The sequence below is a fragment of the Gossypium arboreum genome, chromosome 1 (genome assembly GCF_025698485.1).
Source record: "Gossypium arboreum isolate Shixiya-1 chromosome 1, ASM2569848v2, whole genome shotgun sequence".
NCBI classification, from domain to species: Eukaryota; Viridiplantae; Streptophyta; class Magnoliopsida; order Malvales; family Malvaceae; genus Gossypium; species Gossypium arboreum.
The window spans coordinates 102,755,089-102,770,412 of record NC_069070.1 but is presented as its reverse complement, the minus strand read 5'-3'; the positions used below and the strand labels follow the sequence as shown (position 1 = coordinate 102,770,412).

The 15,324-nt window shown below is 33.9% G+C and overlaps 2 protein-coding genes across 5 annotated transcripts; one reads left to right on the top strand and one right to left on the bottom strand.

Annotated features, from left to right (window-relative positions):
* The first annotated feature begins 4,509 nt into the window (after positions 1-4,509).
* LOC108483059 (AT-hook motif nuclear-localized protein 10) lies at positions 4,510-11,069 on the top strand. Of its 4 annotated transcripts, none has more exons than XM_017786245.2 (6): positions 4,510-4,691; positions 5,268-5,901; positions 6,940-6,992; positions 8,460-8,591; positions 9,514-9,675; positions 10,496-11,069. In XM_017786245.2, the coding sequence occupies exons 2-6, from the start codon at positions 5,388-5,390 to the stop codon at positions 10,727-10,729; spliced, it is 1,095 nt and encodes a 364-aa protein (XP_017641734.1). In that variant the 5' UTR covers positions 4,510-4,691; positions 5,268-5,387; the 3' UTR covers positions 10,730-11,069. The 4 variants fall into 4 exon arrangements, with proteins under 4 accessions (XP_017641734.1, XP_017641737.1, XP_017641736.1 ...); XM_017786248.2 differs by having other exon boundaries at positions 4,531-4,691; positions 5,375-5,901; XM_017786247.2 differs by having other exon boundaries at positions 4,531-4,691; positions 5,316-5,901.
* A 441-nt stretch (positions 11,070-11,510) lies between these two features.
* Positions 11,511-14,952, bottom strand: LOC108483058 (uncharacterized). Its single transcript, XM_017786244.2, has 5 exons — positions 14,575-14,952; positions 14,000-14,342; positions 12,614-12,885; positions 12,270-12,466; positions 11,511-12,047 (listed from the first exon to the last, which is right to left on the bottom strand). Exons 1-5 carry the CDS (start codon positions 14,762-14,764, stop codon positions 11,607-11,609), a joined length of 1,443 nt encoding a protein of 480 aa, XP_017641733.1. The 5' UTR covers positions 14,765-14,952; the 3' UTR covers positions 11,511-11,606.
* Positions 14,953-15,324: the final 372 nt, after the last annotated feature.

Here is a 15,324-nt window from a genome sequence, read left to right as displayed (position 1 = left end):
AATTATGTACACTTGCATATCATTCGATAATTTCATGACAGTTCCACAAATCGGGCCAGATCAAGTGGTCGAATAAGCTCCATCTAATCAATTGACCTCCATATGACACTCTTTGTGTAATCGTCACAGACTTTGATTCGTGTCCCGTGACATAGGGGCCAACTTTGCTTATGGAATAAAGTTTAGTTATTTGGTTTGGTCAAAAAAATTTAGGTACGTAACTCAAACAAAGAGCATAATTTAAGGGCATTTTGTTCAATTAAGCCTAAATAAAATAATAACACATCAAGAGGATGGAAAAAACAACGCACGATATAAGAACTTAAGATCAATACACCCCAAAAGCTAAAGAAGCGAGATTTGGACATGCACTTCAGTGAGTTTGAGCAGTAACTTACAGTGTTTTAAAAGTCCTTTGCAATCTTATGTATCTCCACTTGTCACCAACATTGGTTGCCTCTTCAATCACAAGTATCGTCGAATGAATTTCCCCTTATTCTTTGTGAGTTTCTTCTCTCCTTTTTCCTTATCTTCTTATTTTACTGAAGCTTTCACACCTTCTTGTAGGTCTAAAGCTCGATTTAGATCTCAGATTCAAGAGGAGGCCCTGACAATGATGAGTTATGAACAATGAAGGTTATTATTGAGTGTTAGATCGATTTTTTCCTTTCTCTAGAGAACCTCAAGATTATCAATATCTGTAAAAAAAAAAAAAAAGTTTTGAAAGTCCCCCTGTCGTTTTTTTAACTCTCCTAGTAAAACCATCTTCCCCTTAACTTCTTTCTTTTTTTTACCTCCTTTTTTCCCTTGTTGTCCCTTTTTTATCTAAGTAATAATAAATGTATGTTTGGACAGCACAAAATAATTGAATAAAAGCGTAATTACTAAGTTAGTAATTACACTCTCTTGTAATTACAATAATTACAAAGAATTATAATTTTCTAAACGTGTTTGAATGGCATAGTATAATTACATTGTAATTTCCTATGTTATGTTTGGTAGTACAAATTGTAATTACACAATTACATAATTTATATTTTAAAAATATAATAACAAATATTATAATGTGATGTTAATATAAGAAATATTGTTTAAAACAATAAATGTATTCTCAACCACATTTGAAGCTTTGAATGTCTCAAATTAAAAAGTTTCCGAGCTATCTATGGTGCTTGTGTCTGGCACCATTCTCTCTAATAGTATTATATCCTCACGATAAGGTGCAAAAAACATTTTCTATTTGCATATTAGCATCTACCTTATAATATTTGGTTTTTAGTCCAAATCTTGTATAGCATTAATTATAAAAATTAAATTTAGAGAATAACTTATGTTAGATTAAATCTTTTCTATGATATGTAAATTAAATATAAAATAATATAAAATTTATAATATATAACATTCATAAAAAAAAGTTTTATAAATTGTCTAGTACTTTCATAACACTTCTTATAAACAATATTTTTGTTGTCATAACTCTAGAAAGTTATTTTTTACAAATAAGTTATAATAAAAAAACCTATAACATTTTTTATGAATAAGGATACTATTTTTATAATATATAGCATGGACAGATAAATAAGTTATGTTCACATTTGGCCATAATATTTTATAAATAAATATTTTATAACACTTTTATAACATTTAAAAAATTCTAATAATTTTCCATAAATTTAAAAAAATTAGATTTTAAATAATATAATTTTTGGTATAACTTTATAAAATATATAAATTATTTTTATAGTATTTTTTAGGATTTATAATATAAGAATTTTTGTTATAACTATCTCAAATATTCATATTTGCTCATACTTATAATATAATTTTAGAAATTTTATAAAAATAATTTTCTAAAATTAGATTTGAATGTAATTATCTCAGATAATTACTCCAATTTTCACCCCTAAGAATTGAAAGGTGCAATTAAGGAGTTCCAATTACATTCATTCTGTGATACTCATCAATTACAACGGTTACCCAAACATGTCAGTTTTGTGTAATTACAATCAATTACACTAAAATCTAATTAATAGTCGGCTTTTTATTCACTACTTAAATAATATTTAAAAATAAAATCTATGACAAATAAATATTAAAGATAACACTATAAAAAAAAAGAGATTCACACTCAATCAGAACTCAACCCAAATTTAATTCAGACAAAATATAATTACTACATATATTGTAATAATTCTTTTTATTTCTCAAGGTATCTAAGGGAGCGAGCCTATTAATTAATCATTCGCATTCTCTAAGCCTATTAAGGGGTAGATGTTGACCACAAATTTTAAAGTTATTCTATACCTAGGGCGAGGATTAAACCCTCGACCACTAATTAAGATAGGAGAGACGTTTGCCATCTTACTCATCTCCCGTAAATATAATTTTATTTTTCTTTATATTATATGTGATGTTGATTAACTTGATATTAATTTGAGTTTTATGTGTTTTTGTAAATAAAAATTATTATGTGTTAATTTTCTAATCACATTAATATTAAATCTTAAAACTATTACTACAAAATTTAAATAACTCATACGTGCATCAGCTGTATTAACTATTTAATAAAAAATAGGGTAAACTATTTAATTGGTCACCCAAGTTTTTGAGCACCTTCATTTTTTATCACTTAAATAAAAATAATTATAATTTATCACCATCTTTAGAGAAAATTTTCATTTTAATCACCTAACCCATCCCACTATAGAATACTTCTTTGACCAAGTCAAACTTCTCCACCAATCAAAATTTTCTTTCATTTTCATTCTCTTTTATTTTGGGTATATTCAATCTTCTTCTTCCCTAACCAACTTTTTTCCTTCACTGCTTCTAACACCCAAAAATTTTCAAAGCCTAGAAAATCTAGAGTTTATGAAAAAAAACTTATTAAAACATAAAAGTTTAAAATCCCAAAACAAAATACAACCAACAATTACAACATGCTAAATGATATATAATTCATGTGTTAAACAGGCCTGAGGGAGATGACTGCTTTCTTAATTCCCTCAAAAGCAACTTAGATAATCTAAAGGAGAAGAAATAAAAAAAATTTCTTCGAGGAAGAACGATGAAAGTAAATTCCGCAAACGAAGCCCTATAACTGAGGGTGTTGAAGATGAGATTGGGTCAGACAATGAGAGTGATGATGATAGTCCTAATGGTTTTATCGTTGAGGGCTTCAACATTACCAGTTGTGACTATAGTTGTAGTGAGTCGCAAGAACATTCCGATTGCAATAATACTCATAGCGAACAACAAGATGTCTCAAGTAACTCAAATGATGAAGTGGACTTCGATATGATTCTCTCTCAACTCAAAAGGAAAAGGAATCATAAGTCGAATCGGGAATTTGAGGGGGAGATGTTCGTGGCCTTTGGCAAGGATCCAAAACTTTGCATAAAAACTGTATGTGCTCTCTACCTGCAACAAGCATCAAGGGAGAAGCTTTCCAAGATAGCCTTGTGCCAAAACCAGAGATGTTTTAATAAAACCGACGCCTACATGTACGAATTCGAAAATTTATGATTTAAATGACCATCGTCATTGTACTTTGCGCAACAACGGATATCTGTATGTTGGAATTTGTACCGTGTCTTATAGGGGCTAGACGTTGGAAGCACGGACATGGGAGGGAAGAAGAAGAAGAATAAATAAGACCCAAAATACAAGAAAAAGAAAAATGAAAGAAAACTGTGATTGACAAACAAGTTTGACTTGATCAAAGAAGTATTTTAGAGTGAGATTTAGTATGTAAAATCAGATTTTTTGTTATAGGTGAAAATTTTTATTAATGATAATGATTAAATTAAAATTATTTTTATTTAGATGAAAAATGAAAGCATCCGAAAATTGATGAACTCGATATTTTACCCTTAAAAATATAATTTCAAAATTCAAACAAGAAAAATCATTTTAAAATATTAGAGGTAACTGGAGCCAAAAGCGGGTTACAGTACTTTGTTCGCTTTACAACTAAGAAAGTAGGGGATCTTTAAAGCCGTAAATTACGTGGCAATTTGAAAGAAGCGAGTAGTCGAGTAGGTGAGGAAGCATAGAGTGAAGGCTTTAGTTTACAACAGATAACACAGAAGGAACGAGCGCGTTATCATTCTAAATTCTAATCAAGGCGTGGGAGACTTGGAGTAAATGCAAATTAAAGCTTGTACAGTTGTACTCTACACTAAAATTACGTTGCCAATTTTTTTAAAGAGAATAATGACTTTTTTCATAAAAATATATATATATGTAAATATTTTTACTCTACCTTATAATTTATTAATTTTTATATTTTAATGAATTTAATGTATAAATTTCTGTTTACTTAACTATGACTATAACAAACAGAATGATTTAGTATATTATTTTTCTGAATTAAAAATTATTTATTAATTGTCTACTTTTAAATAAAAGCCCTTTAAGTAATGGGAAAAAGAAAAGAAAAATAGAAAAAACACAGAGAAAGAGAACAAAAATTTACTTTAAAAAAAGAAAGAGAAAAGTAAAATATTTAAAATAAAAATATCTGAAATAAAATATACTACTAAATAGTAAATACAGCGCCTAAAAATTTCAGATTTCTAACATTTCTTTGGAAAAAGTTGTTTGCTGCTACTTTGCCTTTTTCCCTTCAGAATCCCTAAGTTTTTTTTTTCTCATCCGTCTCTTAGACTCTGAAAATTTCCTATTTATTGGTAAGTTATTGGCATTTTTTTTGTATTTTTTCTCCTATTTTCTGTTTTTTTTGGATAATAGATTATATATTTGTTATAAAACTGTAATTTTTCGAAAATTCTGAAAATTGTCCGTAAAATTGGACAGATTCCTGGGTTTTTTTAGCCATTATTAAAAAAATTGTAGCTTCATCTTTGTAAGAAAAATGGAATTGAGTAGATTTGGGGACTAAAACTGAAAGGATTGCAACAGTTATTAGGGTTTAAATTTGGCGATGAGTAAATTCTACTTTTTTGCATATAGATTTTTCACCTGGGATTTAAGAGCAAGGTAGCTTGTTAGGCTCAATTTTTTTTTTCAGTGAATTTTGAAAGCTTGATCAACTGACAGTTCCTCGCTCAAGTTGAAATTTGAAACTTCATTTTAATTTATACAAACATTTTCAAAAATCTGCACTTCTCGAGTTCGAGTTCAAGTAGTGAGAGTTCAGTGCACCAAACAGTGAGTTCGTTCTTTTGAACAATAATTCTTAACAGTCAGCATGAGTATAACATTTCATGTTTGAGATTATTATATTTTTCTGTTTAAAAAATTAGGTTCTTCTCTGCTGTTGCTGCTGCTTCGTGATCTAATGAATTACTTAGGTACGAGCAAAGGAAAGAACTGAAAAAGCATATATAATTCAATTTTAAACACCAAACAGAAAAAGGAAAAGAATGTCGGGATCTGAGACGGGAATGATGGCGAGTAGAGAGCCCTACAGCTTGGGCATGCAACAGAAGAGTCCGGTGGCGTCACAACCGGTGATACAGAACATGCGTTTAGCCTTTAGGTCTGACGGAACAGCTGTGTACAAGCCCATCACTTCCGCCTCACTCACATATCAGCCAGCTTCCGGCGATGGTGGGGCCGAGGGGTCCGCTGGTGGACCTGCGGTCACTCAAGAACAAGGGCAAGCTCTGAACATGAGCATGAGCATGGGGAGCGAACCCTTGAAGAGGAAGAGAGGGAGGCCCAGGAAGTATGGGCCGGAAAGTACCATGCCGTTGTCTCTTATACCAGCTCCTTCCTCTGTCAGCGTAACCCAATCTAATAGTGGAGGAGGATTCCCCTCACCAACTCCTCCGCCACCTCCTTCAGGAGGATCAGCCTCTTCACCAACTTCAGGAAAGAAAGCTAGGGGAAGACCGCCTGGTTCCTGCAATAAGAAGAATCAACTTGAAGCTCTGGGTACTCTTTTCTCTTGATAGTTGATACGCGAATAAAGCATTTTAATCGTTTAATTTGATGAATGTCTTTTTTTGCTTTGGATTGGTAAAAGCACGACATTTTCTGTTTTCTACCTTGTTCTCGAAATGCCACTATACTTAGGAATTAAGATCTAAGAGGAAGGATCTGATTTCCCTGCTTTTTCATTTTTACTCTGTTTTGTGTTATATATAGACAAACACACGTGGGTGGGATGTGGATGGCAGGTGAGGAGAACAAATGGGTAGTGCGGTAAAAATAATAAAGGAGTGATGGTTTTAGTTTTGTTTATGTTTATGTTTTTGGTGTTGGTGATGATTTGTAGGGAGTAGTCTCGATTCTGGGTTCTGATTTCTGACAGGATGGAACCCAAGATGCTTTGCTGAGTAATAATAAATATTAATAGTACTGTAGTACTTACCAGTATTTACCACTAATTAGTAGAAGACTGGAAGTCTTAAAGAGATTATGTAAGGATAATCAAACTAATATTCCAAATATCAACACGTAAATACCTGTGATGCTGTGGAATCACATCTGCATCTGTTGTCTGTATTGTAAGATAGACTTCTAACTTTAGACTTGGGATCTGTTCTATCTGACTTTAGACTTCAGATTCTTATCTTTCCCAAATCACTTATATGCATGCCGCCATGCCCTTGCCTCATTTTTCTGTGTCCCCTTTCTTGTTTTTCTATATCTTCACTCTCTTATGTCAATAGCAGCTAGCTAGCAATTAACATCTACCAAGAGTGCTTTTATAAATATATATAATATGTACATAAACATTCTTGAATAATACTGAAGGATTGCAGCTTTCTTGTTATTACAAGATTTTTGTTCTTTTCTTTCCTTTTGTTTTTTTCCTTCAATTACTTTTTCAATATGAAGCATAGTCATTCTATGACTATCAAGTTTTTATTTTATTTTATTTTTTAAAGAAGATTCTTAGAAGCCTGAGCTATCTTTGTACTTGGTTACTAAGCTGACATATTTCACTAAATTGTTCTCTTTTTGCAGGATCACCCAGAGTTGGATTTACGCCCCATGTTATCACTGTTAAAGTGGGAGAGGTTTCTCTTTTTTCCTTTTAACTTCCCTTACCACTTTTCCTGGTTTATGTGGAAAACGTTTTCTTATTGCTCTTATATGCTAGAGTCAACCATTCTGAAAATTCATTTTTATTCCATTTATTAATAAATGGCATGTTCATCTTCTTGCTTGATGCAAATATGCCTGTCATAAGTTGCCGAAACTTCTTTCATTTAATTTGCTTCGTAAAGATTTTTAGTCAACTGTTGTCTTTAGAACCATATTGACTCTGGAGAAAAGTGTTATGTCATTAGTTTTTTGCATTTTGCATGTGATGAAATAAAAGGTCAAATTGGGGCAATGGATTACTTCCCAAAATTCCTCTTCAGACAATGAAAATCAATGAAAACAACAAAGAACTAATGGAGTAAATTAAAATTTTGATAATGCTTGTGATTTTGCAACTTCAAAATGTATACACAACTTAGAATGAAGTTATGTGAATGAATAACATTATCTTGATGAATATTTTTATGAACTCCATTCCTTTATTTGGTTGAAGATATATTTCTTTCTTGTTAATTTTATAAATATACTGGACATACAACTAGGGGGCATTTGGATAGTCATCTTACTGATGATAAGTTTTGGTTCAATACCATCTATTTCTTAGGTAATCTTTATATTACCTCAGTAATCTAAAATTTGTGACAATTTTACTCATTTTATTGACTTTGATCCATTTTATTTAAACTAAAACAAAATAATATATGCTAATGAATCAAATTCTCCAATTCTTTAATTCCAACTATATATATTATATTATATTATATTATATTATATTATATTATATTATTATCATTATCATTACTGTTATCATTATTATAAGTATAAATTGAGGAAACTTAGCATTTTGTCTATTATATTACCTTAAGTTTCAATTAATTATTATTATGAGTTTTTCCATTTTTAATTATTTATTAGTTGAGAAAATTTAACAACTTGTCTGTCTTCATAATCATCGTGGTCGTCATTTTACCTTAATTATTTTTATCTATTTTCGTTGTCACCTTTCACTGTTTGCATAATTTAATAGCTTTTTTCGTCCTTATTTGTGATCAATGACAATTTAATACTATTAGGTTATCTTATATTCTCTCAACAAAAAAATCTTACATTCCAAACAACTCAATCAAACAAGAAAATTAAACATTATTAGTAATGTGCTAAATAATCTAGATATGAGATAATCCTATTACCAGAGTTAATTAAACATTCTCCTAACCAAACACCCCGTTATAGTAAAGGAGAGATGCCTTCCCTTTTATTTATACTTTTATTTCTCAATGTGAAGTATTTTCATCTTTTGAGCTATCCATCGCTCTAAATTTCACTGTGCTTCTTTATACAAACATGTGTATGCAATGGAGTTGTTCTCTTGGTGATATAATAGTTGTAGTTAATTGGGTGATCTGAAGCTAAAATTTTATGTATTTACCTGGTTCTAGGATGTATCGTCAAAAATAATGTCATTTTCTCAGCATGGTCCCAGAGCTGTTTGCATCCTCTCAGCAAATGGAGCCATATCAAATGTAACTCTTTGCCAACCAGCAACATCTGGTGGAACTGTAACTTATGAGGTTTGTGATGTGCCAAAGTATTAGCATTCTTATTGTTGTTGCCTTCTGTTTTAGGATTTAAATTTGTTCTTATAAACTGCTTTAGGAATTGAAATCTCTTCAGCTAAAGGCAAAATATTATTTTTATTTTCACTAGTAATTTTTAGGGTCTGTGAGAAGGAGGTGCATATTGGCATCAAGATTCTCGAGTATCAATTTGATCATGCAATTTCTGTATCTATATCATGTTCATGTATATTGTAGTGTCATAATTGTGTTTAAAATATTTCATATTTATGTAAAATTGAATACGCTAATTCACATTATATAGATGTCAAAACATTCATTTATTCATGTTGTATTTGTGTTATTTTTTGTATCCTATGTTATATCATGTTTTAGTTATCTTTTTGTGCTGTGTCTGATATTGTCAGGTTTAACATCAACGTAATAGATGGATGGCTGTATCCTGTTTAAACTATAAATATTGAACTGAGAAAACATCTTATATAATATCTATTAATGCATGCCGCCATTTATGTGATGTACTCCCAATGGATGATGGCTGCATAAGTTGCAGAGTGAAATAGAATTTTTGATGCTTGTTAGAATCATCTATCTGTATTAAATTCAGCCATGGGAATTTAAAGATGTTTGAATAGGAAATCTCAATTCTTAAGCATAAAGCTGGAGCTGATGCTGTCATGGGAAGAAATATGCAAAAGTGGATTTATTGTCATCATATAGCAGAAGTTACTATGTTCTAGCGATGATTATTCTGCTTCTGGAAGCATTGTTATACCACCAAAGATGTGCCAGATGTGAACTTTATAATGAAAATCAATTATATCAAATTTATTCCACAACCTATAAAGAGAGAGCACCGGTTTACTTCGAATATCTAATTTAATGGCATTATGTTTCTTTTCCATTGATGGTGCAGGGGCGATTTGAAATTCTATCACTGTCTGGTTCATTTCTTCTGTCAGAAAATGGTGGTCAGCGGAGCAGAACTGGAGGGTTAAGTGTGTCATTGTCTGGCCCAGATGGTCGTGTTTTAGGTGGTGGTGTAGCTGGCCTTCTAACAGCTGCATCTCCTGTTCAGGTTTAATTCCTTTTCTCATTTGAAATTTTCGTTACTGCATTGTTCTTTTGTTCTAGTATCTTTCAGATTGTACATATTTTCAATCTTTTCAGAATCTTGTGGTATACAGGGATGAACCAAAATCACTCTACGAGAAGTGAAAGTTTCTCTAGATTTAACTCTAGTGAAATATGATGTTAGAAGTTCTACCACCTAACAAAAGTGATAAATATTTTGTGATTGATGTTATTATTAATAATCCATTTAATTTCAATAAAAAACTCCATTTAATGTTAATATTATGAAAAATGTAAATTTTAAAGGGTGAGTGTTTGATACACTGGCGGTGCACTTTTTTAACTCCCCAAACAAAGTTATAAATTTGCCACATTTCTCATTTCTTTTATATATATATATATATATGTTTTTTTATTTTTTACTATACATTATACACACTTGTCATCAACCAACCTTGCTTGTTGAATTTTTAAAATCCACCGACAGGATACCAAATATTTTCCCTTCATGAAGAGTTACAGCAAACATAGGTTTTAGGCCTTTTAGGTTTGATGATGTTTACCATATGTCAACTGTTAACCATGTAACGTTGGAGCGTTTTGGAGGGTGGAGAAATGGCCTCTGCCTCACCTAGCATTTATCAGTGAGCTCTGTCTCTCCTTTATGCAAATATTTAGATATATTTTAGAAGAATTATGTAAAGCTGACATGATTCATAGTGCTGCTATTGGCTTTTGGTTCTATACATTACTGCCCATCTCATTTTAAGTAATATACTTAACGTGTCTATGGTACTGGAAGTGAGCTACAATGTTGCTTGCAGGTGGTTGTGGGTAGTTTTGTTACAGACAATCGAAAGGAAGCAAAGTCAACATACCAGATGGAAGGCCTATCTGCCCCACCAAAGGTTGCTCCAGGGGTTACCAGCTCACCTTCACATGGTACTCTAAGTGAATCCTCAGGTGGACCTGGTAGCCCTGTTAACCAGAGCATGGGAACCTGCAATAATAACAACAATAATAACCCACAAGGCATGTCAAACTTTCCATGGAAGTAAAATCATGCTTTTAACTGGGTAGTCTGTAGTGGGTCAGCCAGTGTTGAAGTGGGAACCATTTTGTAATTTAAGCATCGTGTAACTGAAGTAGAATTAAGGGTACAGGATTTGCTGTTTTTGTTGAACTTGGGACTTGGTTGCTAAGCTAGAAATGGCCGATAGGTCTTGGCTTAGGAGTGTTGTTAGTGTGATGCATTTGTAAGGTAAAGGCGTAAGTTAGACGCGAGAGAGAAAGCACTTGTGTTCTAGTCTTTTAGGTGTTGTGTTTGAGTTTGTTGCCAATTACAGTTACGTTAGTGGAAGGGTGATATGGATGAAGATGATGATGCTCATGTTGAAATTAGCTGTGTTTTACGTCTTATTTATTTTTACACGTATTCTTGCCAAATCCCAATGCTCCATACATCATTCATCCCATTGCTTTCATTTTATTTACATTTTGGTTAATTCTGCTAAGCTGTTGGATTTGTATTTATGGAATTTTAAAATTTTAGTCTTAGATTATTACTTTCAACTTGGTATTTACATATTATAGCGATTCAATTAAAAAACAGATTAAATTTAATTGAACAGGTTTGAGATTAAAACTGATGAAATTAAAATATAAATAGAAAAGAATATGACCTTTACATTTCTGTCTGTACAAGGGAAATCGTGTAACAGTTATTACCATGAACCACAAGTTGTTAGGGAAATGAGGTGAGTACTCATTACATTAGATGAGATGTTCTCCAATTTTGTTTGTTTGGGAGGTGGGGCCTTGGGGAGGGGGGTAAAGTCATTTCACAAAGTTGAATGTTTAATTTTCCCGTTTGTGGCCATTAACAAACCATTCTACAGTGAAGTGAATTAAAGTACACCAACACAAATGCAACGCTCATGCAACTTTTTTGGCTCTCTTCAACAATAGCCTCAAAGAGGGAAACCCAAGTGCAAAAGTCTGCCAGAACCATCCTGTTGCATTATTAGGATCCACTCTTTTTGCCAACCGCCACGCGTACATGCCTTCTCCGATATGTGCTGCAGTAGCTAAGTAAAATGCTAGCCGTATTCCAAACATCGACCGAAATAACATAAGTCCAATAGATCTAAGGAGTGGCACTGGTCCTATGGGTGGGAACCAACCACTAGCAAAAAGTGAAATCATTCCAATCAAAATAATTCCCCATACATATATTGGAGGTCCGTCCAAACTTTTGTTTTTCCTATCCTGCCAGTATGATATAGTTGCTGCCATGCCTTCCCGAGGACTCACCATTGGAACATATCCAAGCTCTTGCTGTGCTTTAAGGTATGAGAAGTAATGGGTAAGACCAACCTACAAACATGCATCAGGTTCATTAAACACGATTTTTTACTAGGAAAATTGTCATACCACCTCAACAACCTATCATCACAATATATAACACCAACATTTTACCCTATCAAAATCAAAAGCAGAACAGATGATCGAATATTTATTTTTGGTGCTTTATGCAAAAGTTCTGAATCACAGGCACGGCTCAGAGCACGGAAAGGGGGAACCAGTTATTAAACAAACCTTATATACTTCAGCAGGAAGAATGAAGGGCTGAGGAAGCCACCACCGATTCAATAAGGGATATAACATTGAGTATACAGCCCAGAAAATCTTAGCTAGATAAAGAGCATGCGAAACAGCGAGCCAGGACTTTGGCAAGTCATAATCTAAACTTTTTAAAAGTGGTTGGATGAATTCAAAAGTGTTGATTGGAGACCCTGCAAAAAGTCATAAGAGAAAAATACCCTTGAGAAACATTGTCAACTTCATCCAGTAAATAGTCAAAATAGATAAAACTGCTACTGCAAATAGTTTTGCACGCCTAATGGGAGAAAACAAGAAAAGCATTGATCACTATTCATTACCATCAGATATGAAGTATGGCTGGCCAGCTGCAACTGGACGCCCTTCTTTTCCAGGAATGTCATCTAAAACTCCCATGCTTGCCAATAGTAGAGCGAGTACCAGGTTATCCACATAAACCCAGTCTGTTTTCACATTAGCATTACCTATTTTGAATGGCACCAAGCCTAGTTTTGCCATAGATACTATCCTAGGGAGGTGTCGCTCTTCACCGGGTCCATATATAGCAGCTGGACGAACAGCACAGGTATAAAGACATTTTCCAATATTATTCCTGCACAGCAAAGAATCCCCCATGTAACTCATTTCCCTTTGGAACAGAAAAGGGTGAAGAGAAGGCATGTTCAATGGCAAACTTCAGTAAAAATTTAATCTAGATTATCCAATATGCTAGAGTAAATTTTGTCATTCAATTATATTCTGTGATGACACCATGAGCTGATGTGGTAGAAGCGGCTGAAGGAGAGCCAACAAGGTGCGCATCAGGAGGACCCCACGCAAGAAAACCATATCTGTTATTCTTAAGAATTATGTGACCTAAGGGCAGGGGATATTTTGTAAAGGGGCAGTACAATCTATCTATTATAAATAAGTAGAAATAACCTAAGTACGAAGGAATTGTCTAGAGCGTGACTGCTACTGCCTCCTCGCTTGGATTAGTTTCTTTGTACTGATCCATTTCTTCTCTTGAATTCACCATACTCTCCTATTTCTTCTTCCTCCTCTTTTGGTCTCTACTTCTTATTATAGTTGTTTGTATTGTTTGGAATTCATTTTGAGGTTGCAGTTTGGTCCATTTTTGGTGCTTTCGTTGCTCTAACTCTCCTCCACCATGGTTGATGGTACTCGATTGGCAAACTTAGATCTGTAAGTGGCTATGCTTCAGGATGATTTTCAACTACAATCTCAAGCTCTTGCTCAACAAACTAAATCCCTAGACTCCCTTCAATCTACAGTTAAGTTTCAGTATCAAACAATGGTTGATATGAAGCATCAAACGGAAGCTGTTAGTACTCAACTCATTCAACTTGGGCAGTTAATTAAAGGTAAGGCCACGCTATCAAACAATAGCCTCCCGATGGAACCAAGGTTGAGACTGATTCCAGAACAACATTCAAGTGTGACCATACATCTCCTTCCAACCACTGCCATCCATCGCACCTTGAGTACGATTCTGATAGGGAAGAGTTTCCGTTCAAGCCCAAACCCGCTCAAGTGGAACTGACTAAATTTAATGGTACTGATACTATCATACTAATACTAATACTATCATACTATTCCACATACATATAAACTAATACTATCTTGTACCATTTTATTCAAGCCTAAAACAATAGTAGCAGAAAAGATAACCAAATAGGAGGATTCTGGCAGTTCGATTTACTTACTTTAAAGGGCGGCCGTTGTACTTAAGAACCAACTGCTCGGCGATTGATTTACTTCGACCATAGGGATCAACGTGATCATCAATAGGGAAATAGGGCAAGGCCTCACTGCCATTGACAATCTCCTTTCCACCAAACACAACATTATATGTGCTGACATAAACAAGCCTAGTGATCCCAAATTCAAGGCAAGCCTCCAAGACATGGCAGGTTCCATTGATATTCACCTGGTCAACACGAGAGAACTGAAGCATTTCTTTCCCTGACATGCCATAGGAAGCCAGGTGAAAAACGCAATTGGCACCACGAAGAGCATTTTCAACATCTTTCTTCGAGGTAAGATCGCCTGTTGCAACCACACAATTCAGGGCAATGGGTATAAGCATCTCAAAATGCTAAATTGAAGGCCTCCCCCGCATATTTAAAAAAAAAAAAAAGACACAGCACAAACTTTATGGTTCAATCCATCTAAGAAAGATAAGTTGAAAACTTTAAAGTTTCTAAGTTTTTGTTACTTTCTTCCGATCATCAGAAAGAAAATAATAGTAGTAGCAGAAGAAGAAGAAGAAAAGGGAAACCTTGGAGGCAGCGGATGCCGTGTTTGCTTAGTTGGAGGGACCAAGGGGAATGATGGCGGAGGTCAAAGGAGCGAACTTGGCGAGCACCTCTGAGGATAAGCTCCAAGCAAAGGGCAGAGCCGACGAAGCCCAGACCACCGGTGACCACGAAGGTGTTGCCTTCGATGCCTTCATTTTCGCTCAAGTGCATTTTGTTGCTGTAGCTGGATTGGATGCTAGGGTGAGATATAGGGTAATTTGGTGAATAAGTAGAGGGATCGGAACGGTGACCGATGGATGGAGACAAGTACTGAGGTTGGCCTGGGCGCAATTTTAGTCAATCCGGTGCTGCATACGTCTATTGCCTTTCCTCACAGTAATAATGAATTATTTCATCTTTTAAACAAATTATTTTAGTGCTTTATTTAATTTTAATTTATGATTGTCCGGCACTAGTGTCACGGGCCAGAGTTTAAAGCCCGTGACTATTAAACCAAATGCATCTGATGGATGTCTATTGCTTAGATGGGGATCATTTGGCCCACGTGAGTTGGCCCGATTCAAGGAACTGTTGAAGAAGCCTGTCAGATTGAAGCCTGGTTGGCCCGATAGTGAAGATATGGCAACTTAGGCAACTATGGTAACTAATCTTTAAAGATAGAGGGAATCATATCCTGGAAAGATTAGATAGGATTTGATATGGCAATATCTTGTAAATCTCTTAAATCATGTGATATGGTTAATCTTGTCCGTCGATGTAAATGTATCTTG